The sequence below is a fragment of the Erythranthe guttata genome, chromosome 4 (genome assembly GCF_056151865.1).
Source record: "Erythranthe guttata isolate IM_541 chromosome 4, IM_541, whole genome shotgun sequence".
Lineage (NCBI taxonomy): Eukaryota > Viridiplantae > Streptophyta > Magnoliopsida > Lamiales > Phrymaceae > Erythranthe > Erythranthe guttata.
Window position 1 is genome coordinate 5,946,742 of NC_142536.1, and position 13,971 is coordinate 5,960,712.

A 13,971-nucleotide genomic window follows, 5' to 3' on the forward strand; every position below is an offset into this window, starting at 1 on the left:
ATATCGTAGTTAAAAATAAAGGTCAATTTGTTTAAAAATAATTAATATATAAATTTAAAAAAAAAAGGTTTAGCAAAAAAGGAAAATTAATTAAACAAAAACGAAATAGAATGATGTGTAGTAGGAAGAAGACAGTGGAAGATCGATTTTGGAATTATAAAATAGCATGAATTTAGCCTAAATAATGAAAGTATGAATGAACATCTCGCTGTTATCGTAATGTTTCGATTATTGGAGATTTTGTATTTCCACGAGAAAAACGCACACTCAAAACATATCAAATGGAAAAGATAATATAGGTTTATTTCTGATTTTGATGCCTCTATTATTGTGTTAAAGTGAGATGGTAACTTTATCCTTGGCCTCTTTGGTCTGATTAAATTATTTATTTGGGTCTTTCTAGGGTGAGACCACCCATGTTCTAAACTTATTTGAGATATGCATTAATTACCATTAATTTTCTAAGATTAAATCTGGACCCTAGGAAAATAACATGGCTTATGTTCTAAAAAATGAAGTAGTACTTTACCAAATTATCCTTCGATTATTTTTTTTATTAAATTAATATAAAATTGTTTAACATTGAATCGTCTAATTTACCCCCTACTATATTTTAATTAAATAATTAATTTAAATTCATTGTGACTGAGTTTTATTTGATTATTTGAGATATGCATTAATCACCATTAATTTTCTAAGATTAAATCTGGACCCTAGGAAAATAACATGGCTTATGTTCTAAAAAATGAAGTACTTTACCAAATTATCCTTCGATTTTTTTTTTATTAAATTAATATAAAATTGTTTAACATTGAATTGTCTAATTTACCCTCTACTATATTTTAATTAAATAATTAATTTAAATTCATTGTGACTGAGTTTTATTTGATAAATAATCGAAAAAAATGCATTCATTGGAAATCGAACTTGTAACCTCTTAATTCATTTATCACTCCTAACCATCCAAGCACATTAACTTATTATGAAATATTTAACCATAATTGTATAAATACTGTTAATGAAAATATTAATTGCAACATTCATTATTATTAAATGGTATTAAATAAATTATTAACAAATTTAATAAAATAAAGTTTGAAAAATATAAAGAATTGCAGTTCAATACGCCAAACATCTATCATTAATTATATAATATTAGAAGTATTAATAAAATCCACAATTTAAAAATGTAAAGAATGCTCAATTAAATAAAAAAAAAATGCATAACTTAATTCAAACTCACTTATGTTATTTAGTCGATAGTGTGGCAAATCCAAATAAAAAATAAAATAATATGTTTATTTAGAAGAAGAAAAAAACATATCATTCCAATTAGTAGTTTTCTTACTTTAAAATAAAATTATATACTACAAATACTATATTGTGAATTTTCTTTTAATATTTAATTTAATCAACTAGTAAGATTTGAATCGATGAAGTACAAACCCTTTCAATTAGTAAACATTATTCAAATATTTGAATCGGTTGCTTAACTATTGACATAACATGTTACAAAATTGATTTAACTATTTATAAGTAATGTCTAATATCTTTTTAATTCAATTTTGTCATAAAAATAATAAATTTAATTCCTAACACATGTAAGAACCTAATCGTAAATCATAATATTTGAACCAATTAAGCTCAAGTCCTTTCAATTCGTAAACATTATTCAAATATTTGAATCGATTCATTAGCGCGCTCAACTATTGACAAGAACGTCTTAATCAAATTAACTATTATTAATTAAAGTGTAATACATTTTTAATTCAATTTTATCATAAAAAAATAATTCCTAAATTACGCAAGAATCAAATCATAAGATTAATTAAAGCGTATGATTTGAATCAATTAAGCGCAAATCCTTTTAATTTGTAAACATTATTCAAAAATTTGAATCGATTAAGTTCAACCACTGACAAGAACGTATTAATCGAGTTAACCATTTATAATTAAAGTCTACTATCCTTTTAATTCAATTTTAACAACAAAATAATAATTTAATTCGTAAAATCGTAAGAATCAGATCGTAAATCGTAAGATTTAATCTAACCATGAACCGATTAAATCTTACGATTTTTACCAATTAAATTATTTTTTATGATAAAATTCAATAAAAAAAAGGTTACTAGACTTTAACTATACACAGATTGATTAATACGCTATTGTAAATTATTGAGTTTAACCGATTCACATATTTGAATATTGTCTACGAATTGAAATGAGTTGAGCTTAATCGATCAAATCTTTGAATATTGTTTTTGAATTGAAAACACATGAGTTTAATTGATTCAAATATTACGATTTAATTAAATCTTACAATTTACGATTCAATTCAAACTTCAAATTCTTTCGAAATTAATTTTTAAATTACACGAGTTGAACAACATTTCCTTAGATTTTTAAATTATATTATATAAAGATTTGTTAGTATGGGATATTTTTAATATATAATAATAATAATTATATGAGAATTAATAATTTATTTAACATTATTTATATAAGTTCTATAACCATTATAAATTGTAGCTTTGTGATATATATCCGTATTGTTATTTTATTGTCAATTATGTGTTGTGTCTTAATGGTAAGTATTCTTGTATATTTTCAGATGGTCATAGGTTCGAATTCAGGTTGATGCAATTTTGGATGGGTGGTTTAATGATTTTTATGAATAATGATATAATTGATGTTATAAATTTTAAATCAGCAATAAATATATATTTAAAATTGCATTAAAATAGAGAGGGTAAAATTGACATTTCATTAATAATTTATAATTGCTGATTTTTTTATAATAATAATTGTAAAAAGGGATCTGCGACAATACATAAATGGAGAAAAAATAGGTTTTTTTGCTGGGACACGTGTCGCAATTTGAAGGGAGTATCTCATAAAAGTTTAGAACACATGATCTCATGGTAGAAACACCCTATTTATTTTGATCCTCGAATTTAAATTTAAATTTCTTGATCTTTATTATGACAATAACAATTATAATACTTGAGCAATTCGGAAACAAACATTTGTCATGTTAAATTACAAGACTTGAGAGCATCCGATTGAAGCTCAATATCGTGTGTTTTTTTAATTTTAAGGTAGATCTAAGTTAACCCTTTTTAATCAGTGAATTGTACACATGTGAATCCAAATTCAATATTGGGAAAGTAAATTTTAATAAACTCTTGAATATAACCCAGTCTCGAAATTGAATAGACTAAATCCTACTATGAAGTATAGTTTTTTTGCATTTTACATCCTAAAAAAAAATTGTAGAACTTTGTACACTCGAAACACAATGAATCAGGAATAATATTACACCTCGAATAATTTTTTAAAGTTAATGAAGGTAATTTCGTAGTATTAGTCCTATTTTTAGGATGTCAAATGTCAATGATCAATTATTTTTTATCCATTAATTCTTTCGACACTACAAACTACAAAGTGCAAAAATAAAAATACATCTGATCAGCATATTAATACTTTTTTCACAATAAAATATTTTAAAAAAAAATATCAATAACCTATTTAGGTATCACGTTATTTAAAAGTTATATTTTATATCAAAGATTTCCACCAAACATTTTCACTAATTACAATAACAAATCCATCCATAGTGTGACTTTTTTCTTTATAAAGAAAATAAATTAAGTATTTTCAGTTCAGGGTGCATTGTCTATGAGTGAATGATTTATCGTGTTTCGATGGTGCAAAGTGCTATTAATTTTTTTTAAGGATGTAAAGTGCCAAAATGGCATATAATAAGACTGCAAAGTGGGATTAAACCAAATTGAAAACCAATGTTTTCAGAACCTGACTAGCTATAGAACCGGACGACCATTTGGGTCATGGGTTTATAGGGTCGAGCCGATTCAAACGGGTTTTTGATTTTTTTTAATATGCAATTATTTTATTAATTTCAATGTTTTAAAAATATTATTTTCCTTATATTTTTAATCTCCCAATTATTATTTTCATTTTTATCTGATTCACCTCATTTTTTACTATATTTTTCTATTTTTTATTCTTCAAATCCGGCAAGCGGTCACCCCTATTCGATCACCCATGATCATATCCCACAATTCTTCGACCACTCATGACTAGATTTGGCCACCCACTACTAAGTTTGTGAAGGTTCGCTCAAATCTAGCCATAAATAACCAACTCAACAGTGATTCGAGACGTTTTGGTCGAAAACCGGGTTCTTTGACTAATTCGTCGGTTCTCGAGTTTTACCCGGTCGAACCGAATTTTGATCATTTGACCCCGGTTTTCGATTTTTCCGATTTTAAGTGTAAGACCGGACCGCTTTATTACCGGGTCACGGTCGAATCGATCCGACCGGCCGATTCGGTCCGGTTCGAACAACATTCTTGAAAACTAAAAAAAAGAAAAACACTGTGTTAACTCATTTAATATACTTGTTCCTATATTTCTGTAGTGGTTAATGGTTATCCTTCAAAACTTCACACAAAAGATACAATAATTTGTTTTTCTCAATTAAAACATGAGGGCCAACATAACCAACCAATAGTCATTTTAGCACTTTGAAAAATGAAAACGACTAAGACTATAAGGTCATCTATTATTAGTCTTGCTTTTTTAAGCACTTTGAGTTTTCTAGACCACATAGAAAGAAAAAATTAAAAGAAAAGAAAACAAAAAAAAAAGTTTTCCATAGCACTAAATTAACTTTTTATTTGCTTTATGTTTTTTGTCTTCTATGATGTCATGTCCAAGAAAAAATCAAGGGGTTTTAGCACTTATAATCTTTGTGTAATCTTTAATTTTGTGGAATCTTTAATTGTCAAAGAAAAAAAAAAGTGTTAAAAAATTTAATGAAAAGTCCCCAATAAAATTTAATCACGGTTCTACACTCGTCTTATCTACCCCTTAAAACACAATACATGCAGTTTTGCATCTCTTACCATAATTCATAGAGAAGTTCTGAGCCAAAATACTAAACAAAAAAACTAGGACAAGAGAAAATTCGTATTACCTATAAGTTTCCATGAGTGCAACTAGGGGTGCAAGTTGGAACGAAAGTTTCAATTTCCGTCCGTTTCGATACAAAAAGTTTTGATTTTGGAACAACTTTATTGCTCATATATTTTCCATTTGCCCAATCGACATTTGAGCAGCAACAAGTGGACCTATCCCTTCAACCACCTCAGACACGTGAAAATAAATCATATGCATACTCTACTCTTGCGAGCTCATATATTTTTGGGTTGCCCAATCGACATTTGAGTATAAACGAGTGGAACCATCCCTTCGACCACCTCAGACACGTGAAAATAAATCATCGGCATATTCTACACTTGCGGGCTCATATACTTTTGGGTTGACCAATCGACATTTGAACAGCAACGAGTGGACTCATCCATTAGACCACACGTGAGAATAAATCATTGGCATACTCAGGGGCGGACCCAGGGGGGTTTTCTTGGGGGGGGCGAAAATATAGGGGTAATTTAAGAGAGGATTTTTTTTTTGTTTTTGGGGACTAAAGTGTATAAAATTAAAAGTTTGGGGGGGGGGGGGGCGAAAGTGTATTAACTAATACATAAATACCAAGAAAAAAAAAAACTACTTAAAAAAAAATCTTGGGGGGGGGGCGAGGGCCACCCCAGCCATAGGCATGGGTACGCCCCTGGGCATACTCGACTTTCATTCCGACTTTTGAAATTCAATTTCCGAATTTTTCATTTTTTTTGGATTGGAATTGGAATTATATAAAGAACATTGGAATTTTTCATTGCCGATCCGATTTAATTTCCAAAATTAATTCCGAAAAATTTCGATTTTCTTCCGAAAAATACACCTATAAATAATATATATTACAAAATACTTATGTTAATTTTCTTTTTTTTTGTTTTCGGAAACATAATTTGATTTTAGTTTTGTTTTAGGATTTTGTCATATTAAATTGTTGTTAGAAGTTTTATAGGATATTATGATGTGGTTTATTTTTATTTTTATTTTTTTGAACTGAAATTTAGTAGTTATTAGTTTTACTTTTATCCACTTGGATGTTCTTATTTTCGGAAAATTATGAAATTTTTCGCTAAGTTTTGAAATCTTAAAACTTATTTGATTTCCGAAATTTCCGGGCCTTTTGGAATTGGAATTAATTTTTAGATTCCGAAAATTTGAAATTAGAATTGGAACTGATTTTGTACTTCCAAAAAAAATTGATTTTTTTTCGAAAAGACTAATTACGATTCGATCCATCCAACTTTCACCCCTAAGTGCAACATATAATTAAGGGTTAAATACAAAAACACTCATGTACTATGAACTTTGTATCATATACCCCCATGTACTACACATAAATACAAAACCCCCCTCACATTATATTTTTTTCTAAAATATGACGAATATATATATATATATATATATATATATATATATATATATATATATATATATAGTTTGAGCCATTTTCCGCTATATATTTTATCATTTTCAGTCAATTTTACGTGGGAAATTTTGGTATTTATATTTTTTTCTCCAAAACATCTAATTGCTTAGATTTTTTTAATTTTCTGAATAAATCCTTTTATTTTTGTCATTTTGAGTTTCTTCATTTTTTTTTCTTAAATGTCTTCCGGTAGTTCAAACATCATAAGATTACAAACATCTTTATAATCCTATTATCGTTGAGAATTTGAACTACCGAAAGACATTTAAGAAAAAAATGAAGAAATTCAAAATGACAAAAATAAAAGGTTTTATTCAAAAAATTAAAAAAAAATCTAACTAATTAAATATTTTGAAGAAAAAAATAAAAAAATTAAAATTTGCCAAGTAAAATTGACCGAAAATGTTAAAAAATATAGTGGAAAATGGCTTAAACAAACCCTTATATTCATAGGCTTAGCGGGGGTATTTTCGTCAGATTTTGGAAAAAATATAACAACATGGGGGTTTTTGTATTTATATGTAGTACAGGGGTATATGATACAAAGTTCATAGTACATAGGTGTTTTTGTATTTAACCCTATAATTAAATGTGATTATAAGCAAATATCTCGTCAATTATCTATAATATCATCACTTTATTGTTTTCCCTTTTTATAAATTCAATTCAAATTGCATTATTAAAAAGAAAAATAGCAGAACTAAAACTCTTATATTTCTGAGTGCTTTTTAATATTTTGATTGACTCAATGATTACGGAATAGCGGTCACCCGGAAAATTAGATGCTACAATATGCAATTAATCTCACAGACACTCGTGTGTATATCTGTTTAGTAGACAGTGATTTAATTAAATCTACAATCTAAATTCACCCGATGTAAATAACCAGATGTAACATTTAAACTTCATCGTCAGTCCTATTATATATACATATTAGTTGTAATATCAATAATTATCTTCATCATTTCCAAATCCAAAACGAAAACGAAACCGAAAACAAAGTTGAAGATTTGGAAATAAATCACAAAAAAAAAATAAAAATTATGCAGAGCGCGAAAGAAAATCGCCACCAGCAACCTCACTCCTTCACGGATGCGGAGTTTGCCTCCGGCGGCAAAAGCATCAACACCCGTTTCACCGTCACTGATACCAGCGCCGCCGTCGCCGAACACATGGTGCAGGAAAACAAGGTGGTGGTGGCGGCCGCGGCTGTCAATGTTCAGACTGAGCAGCTGGCCGCCATATACAGGGAGAAGAAGTACTCTTCATTCCCATCATCTTTGGCCAGAAGCGCTTCGTCAAGAATTAAGCAGGTCTCGAAAGAGGTTAAGCGTTTGGCCACTCTCACGCGCCGCCCGCCGGAGAAATCCGCCGCCGCTCGGTATGCACTTAATGGGCTCAAGTTTATTAGCAAGACTGAAGGTGGAGCCGCCTGGGCCACGGTGGAGCAACGCTTCGATGAACTCACCTCCACCACGGACCGGGGGTTGCTATCTCGTTCACTCTTTGGTGAATGCATTGGTAAGTAAAAATACTATACATATATAAAATAAATTAAAATTATTTATTATCTACCTTTAATACCAAAAAAAAAAAAACAAACTTTTTCATTCTGTTTTTTTTAGATATAATTTGAATTATACATAAAATTATTGGAAATTCCAATTATTTATTTAATTTTCTAAACAAATTTAAAGTGTCTATATTTTTTGTCATAGTTATTGGAATTTTCCGAGTTCCCTTGATTCATAGTGGAAATGTTTACCTTTAGAATATTTCTTCTTTTTCTTTTTTACCTTCAGTCCAATTAAACTAGGGGTGGTAAACGAGCCGAGCTCGACGAGTCGGCTCGAAAAAAGCTCGGACTTGAACTCGAGTTTTTCGAGCTCGTGCTCGAGCTTTCTGATGAGCCGAGCTGGAGCCAATTTTTAGTTGTTCATGAGCTCGCGAGCCGGATTTATTATTTTTTTATTATTTATTTTTTATTTTTTTATATATTATTTTCTATTTAAATAATGTATAATAATATAAAATATTATAGAAATATATAAAAATACAATATAAATATTAAAAAATATATATAATTACAATTATTGTTTATTTTATATTTTTTTTAAAATAATTTTAATAATAATAAAGTAATAATTAAAAAATATTAAAAAAAAATGAGCCTGGGCTCGAGCTCAAGAAAATTGACACGAGATCGAGCTCGACAAAATGAACTCGAGCTCGAGCTCGAGCCAGCCAGAAGAGGCGAGCTTGGCTCGTTCACACCCCTAGTCCAATATAAGAATTTTATTTTTGTTTTGATTTTTTGGATTATTAAAACAAATTAAATGTAAAATTATTATAATGATATTAGTTATGATTCGTCTGATTTCCACACCTAGCTAACACTTATTATTTGTTCATAAATAGGTATGAGTAAAGAGTGTAAGGAGTTCGCCGGAGTGCTTTTCGACGCACTTGCACGGAGAAACAATATAACCGGAGATTTAATCACAAGAGAAGAGTTGAAAAGGTTCTGGAACCGAATTGCTGACGAAAGTTTCGATTCTCGACTTCAGACCTTTCTAGACATGTAAGGAATATATATTAGAGTAAAATTATAATATTCCAATTTTTGCACAATTTAACACCTTTAATTTATTTATAATTAATTAAAAATAAATGTCTAACACAACATTCAATTATGTAAAAAGTCTCCTTAGAAAAGATAAACTACTACAATATGGTTTCGAAATTATTCCTTAAACAATTTAGGTTAGTAAAAACAAAAAACTCTTTATCCATTGATTATGAAAAAAAAAAATCAGAATTTTATACAAAGTTCGCCTGAATAAGAAAAATATACATCAGATAGATCTTCACCATTTACGCACACACAAACATGAACGTCTATGTGTAGATTAACAGTATAGATCCACCTAGTATAATGTTCATCCGGTGCAGCATATAATTGACCTCCTATTAATTTTTCTTGAAAAATATAACCTACTATCACAATTGTTCATGTGGTATTTATTCACTTTTTCTAAAATTTAAAGTATGTATAGAAGGGGGAGAATTGTTTCTAACGTTGACTATTTTCGACTTACAAAATTGTACGTAAAAAGAAATTGCTCTAAATTGAATGCAGGGTTGATAAAAATGCAGATGGCAAAATCAGTGAAGATGAACTCCGGGAGGTACGCGGAATATCTTCTTCTTCTTTTCCTTTTGATTTTCAATTATTCATTTTTTCTTTGATTTTGTTCGGTTTCGGTTTCGATTACAGTTTAACAAAAAAATAAAATTTCAAAATATAGTCATATAACAAGGGCAATAATATGATGCATTTATAATTAAAAGTTGTATACTATGTTTGCAGATTATTTGCTTGAGTGCATCTGCAAATAATCTGTCGAATATCCAGAAGCAAGCCGATGAATATGCTAGACTTATGATGGAAGAATTAGACCCCGGCAACCTCGGTTACATCAAGGTAATCGTAATAACTTCACATAACAAATAAATAAAAAATAATATTTTTTAAAAAAAAATCAAGATTTTGTTAATAAGTTTTTGAAGCATTTGATAACACTAGTAGAACATGCGAAACAGATAGAAAATCTGGAGATGCTTTTAACGCAAGGTCCGAACCCGTTGGCTAGTGGCCGAGGCAAAAGCCGTAACCTGAGCATAATGCTTAGCGAAAAACTAAAGCCGACAAGAGACCATCCTCTTAAGACGTGGTACCGAGATTTCAACTATTTTTTTGTCGACAACTGGCAGAGGTTTTGGGTGGTTGCGTTGTGGATTGGAATTATGGCCGCCCTTTTCGCTTACCAATACGTGCAGTACAGAAAACGAGACGCTTTCGATGTGATGGGGCATTGCGTGTGCATGGCTAAGGGTGCCGCGGAAACGCTGAAGCTGAACATGGCGCTGATTTTGCTGCCCGTCTGTCGGAATATCATCACCTGGCTTAGGAACAAGACGAGGTTGGGGGTCGCGGTTCCGTTTGACGACAACCTTAATTTCCACAAAGTGAGTTTTTCGATCGTTTTTCTTGCTTTTCTTTTTTTTGTCTTTGAAAATTATAGTTCGATGGTCTTGTGTTGCATAATTTGCATTGAATTTAGAAATTTACAAAGGTAATGCCTTGATTCCATTAAACGTGTCGTTTAAGGTTTTTACAAATATATTAAGGAAGTTAGTAAATATGGTTGAATTTTAGGAAATACACATGAAATGACGAAAATAACCTTTATTATTTAGTGAGGTGATAAGAGAGTTAATGGTTAATATATTTGGATTAATAAGGGTAAAATAGGAAATAAAATGAATTTAATATATTATTGAAACTGTAAAATGACAGCTATATAGAAAAAAAAAATCTAGATAATGGAACATGGTTAGTTAAAATCGGATACTTAATGCTTCATAGAGTTTGATTAATAAGGGCAAAATAAGAAAAAATGTATTTAATTAATTATTGGATCTCTAAACTGACAGATAATATGGAGAGAGAAAAAAATGTTAAGGGAAAAAAAATTAAGAAATGAATGTATTATAACACCTCCAATTTTGGCATTTTCTATTTTAGGTGATTGCAATGGCAATTGCAATAGGTGTTGGAGTACACGGGATCAGCCATTTAGCATGCGATTTCCCTCGCCTACTCAATGCTAGCCCCGAGAAGTATAAGCCGATGGAGCCGTATTTCGGTGAACAACCGGCGAGTTATTGGTATTTCGTGAAAGGATGCGAAGGTGTGACGGGGATTATAATGGTGGTTCTAATGGCTATATCGTTCACACTTGCATCCCCTTGGCTTAGGAGGAGAAAAGAAGAGAAATCGTCGAAAACATTAATGAACAAAATCTTGAATAAACTCACGGGGTTTAACGCGTTTTGGTACACGCACCACTTATTCATTGTCGTGTATAGTCTCCTCATTGTACATGGGGTTAAACTTTATTTGGCGCGTGAATGGTACAAGAAAACGGTGAGTTATATATATTCGTTAGTTTGCAGTGGATTTAATTCTTTTTTTTTTTTTTGGTTTAATTGTGTTATAATTAACTTTAAATTCGAGAAATATTCGATTGCAGACTTGGATGTATTTGGCGGTTCCTATGATGCTTTACGGTGGCGAACGTTTGGTCAGGTCGTTCCGATCCAGAGCCCAGGCCGTCAATATCCTTCAGGCAAATACATACACTAATGTTATTATTGTTTTCTAAAATGTTTATCGGATACATGTAGGGGTGGAAATTGGAACAGGAATTCACATCCGAAATTTTCCAATTTCGGAACAGTATTTTTCATTCTGGATTCCAAAAGTTCCGATTTCATATTTTGATTTTGATTTTGATTTTTTTTTTTACAAAATTGGAATACATACTTGTTAGATTCCAATTTCAAAAATTTTGAATATTTTTCGAAAATTACACTTATACTATCACAATTATTATTTATTTTGTATCATAGTCGACCAAAAAACTGGAATTTCCGAATTCCGTCGATTCCTGTCTGAACATTTCCGATTTTGGAAGAATTTTTTTCATTCCAATTTCCGAAAAAATAAAAATTCCGATCTGATCCATTTGATTGCCACCCCTCGATACACGCATGTTATTGTCTATTTTGAGTTGGTAGATTTTTTTCATTTATTTTATTTTTATTTTTAAATGGCGTTTTTCGTTTGTTAAGGTGCCCGTGTACCCGGGGAATGTGCTAGTACTGCACATGTCTAAGCCTCAAGGATTCAAATACAAAAGTGGGCAATACATTTTTGTCAAATGTGCAGCTGTTTCTCCATTCGAATGGTATGTAAGAAAACTTAATGAATTATACACTAACAATACTTATACAATTTAATCGGCCTGTCGTAAATCGACATGTCTTAATTATATAATGCAGGCACCCTTTTTCGATTACTACAGCACCCGACGATAATTTTTTGAGCGTTCACATTCGAATCGTTGGCGATTGGACGAGACAACTCAAAACCGTTTTCTCAAAGGTAAGTCTTAGAAATTAATATATTTCACACATAAAAAATGATTTTTTTTATTTTTATAATTATTATTATGTATGAAATTGCTTGCTTAATTCTTATGTGGCTCTTTTGCAAATTGATTTTTGTTATGTGTTAGGTTTGTCAGCAGCCAAATGCTGACAAAAGTGAAGGAGCTGACTCTTTGCAAGAAGACAATAATCCCATGTAGTAAGAACTTTTCCCAACTTCTATTATGTGTAGATAAATTTCCAAGAATTAATTAAATTTTACAATATTTCTTATGTTAATCTATCAATTTACCACTATGCCACAGCTTCCGTAAAGTATTAATCGATGGTCCGTACGGAGCACCGACGCAAGACTACAAGGACTACGACGTGGTCCTACTCGTAGGCCTCGGCATCGGTGCAACCCCCATGATTAGCGTCGTTAGGGACATCATCAACAACATAAGATCGATCGAGGAAGAAGAGAATTCACTGGAGGGCGGGACCCGCCCTCCAACACCGAAACGAAAAACGGGATCGAATTCGTCGAGTAGCCATAAACACGAGTTTAGGACAAGGAAGGCGTACTTCTATTGGGTGACGAGAGAACAAGGTTCGTTCGATTGGTTTAAGGATGTGATGAATGAGGCCGCCGAAATGGACCACAAGGGGGTGATCGAGATGCACAACCATTGCACTAGCGTGTACGAAGAAGGGGACGCTCGTTCCGCGCTAATTGCGATGCTTCAGTCGATTTACCTTGCCAAGAATGGTTTGGACGTTGTTTCCGGGACTAGGGTTGTGTCGCATTTCGCTAAGCCTAATTGGAGGGCGGTCTACGAAAGAATCGCCGATAACCATCCCGACACAACGGTTGGTAAGTTTCTAGATCGATTCTTTTTTTTTTTTTTTTTTTTTTTTTTTTTTTTTTTTTTTGCGCAACCGCTTCGTCTAATGGCTTAAGTTGTTGTCATAGTGAATTTGAATCATTATTTTTTTTTAAATCGAACGGATCAGATTGAAAATATAACCCTTTCGGGAAAAACAATCCGATTTTCTTAATGTTTTTGCAGGAGTATTTTTTTGTGGGGCACCAGCACCGGTGAAAGAGCTAAGACAACTAGCTTCTGATTTCTCTCGCAATACACCCACCACATTTGTATTCCACAAAGAAAACTTTTGAAATCAACTGAGTGACGTCACACGTGCATCATGCTTGCATCAGCACCGAAGATCATTTGCATTTGTGGGGTCCAGTTGATATATTTGTGTATATGTGTGTATGTGTGTGTGTGTGTGTGTATTATCTCTTCCCTTCTCCTTTTCCTTGCGATTCTTGGGACATGATTAATGATCATGGTGAAGTATTGGGGGGCGGAATTAATTCCTAACCGCCTGTAAAATGTTGAACATGTATATATGTGTATATATGTAATTTATCCCTAATTTGTATGTTGAAGTGTAAATTTTATTCTTATTTTTTTATTTTCTAAGTATAAATGAATTGAGTCCATTTAACAAAAAGATCCATCTCAAAATATATAACAAGTGAT

At 31.2% G+C, this 13,971-nt stretch overlaps 1 protein-coding gene across 1 annotated transcript; it reads left to right on the forward strand.

Moving 5' to 3' along the window:
• Nucleotides 1-7,115: 7,115 nt before the first annotated feature.
• Nucleotides 7,116-13,918, forward strand: LOC105972338 (respiratory burst oxidase homolog protein C). Its single transcript, XM_088816705.1, has 12 exons — nt 7,116-7,945; nt 8,843-9,005; nt 9,564-9,612; nt 9,795-9,908; nt 10,028-10,453; nt 11,013-11,414; nt 11,521-11,616; nt 12,122-12,237; nt 12,332-12,434; nt 12,568-12,638; nt 12,745-13,295; nt 13,492-13,918. Exons 1-12 carry the CDS (start codon nt 7,468-7,470, stop codon nt 13,599-13,601), a joined length of 2,679 nt encoding a protein of 892 aa, XP_088672831.1. The 5' UTR covers nt 7,116-7,467; the 3' UTR covers nt 13,602-13,918.
• Nucleotides 13,919-13,971: the final 53 nt, after the last annotated feature.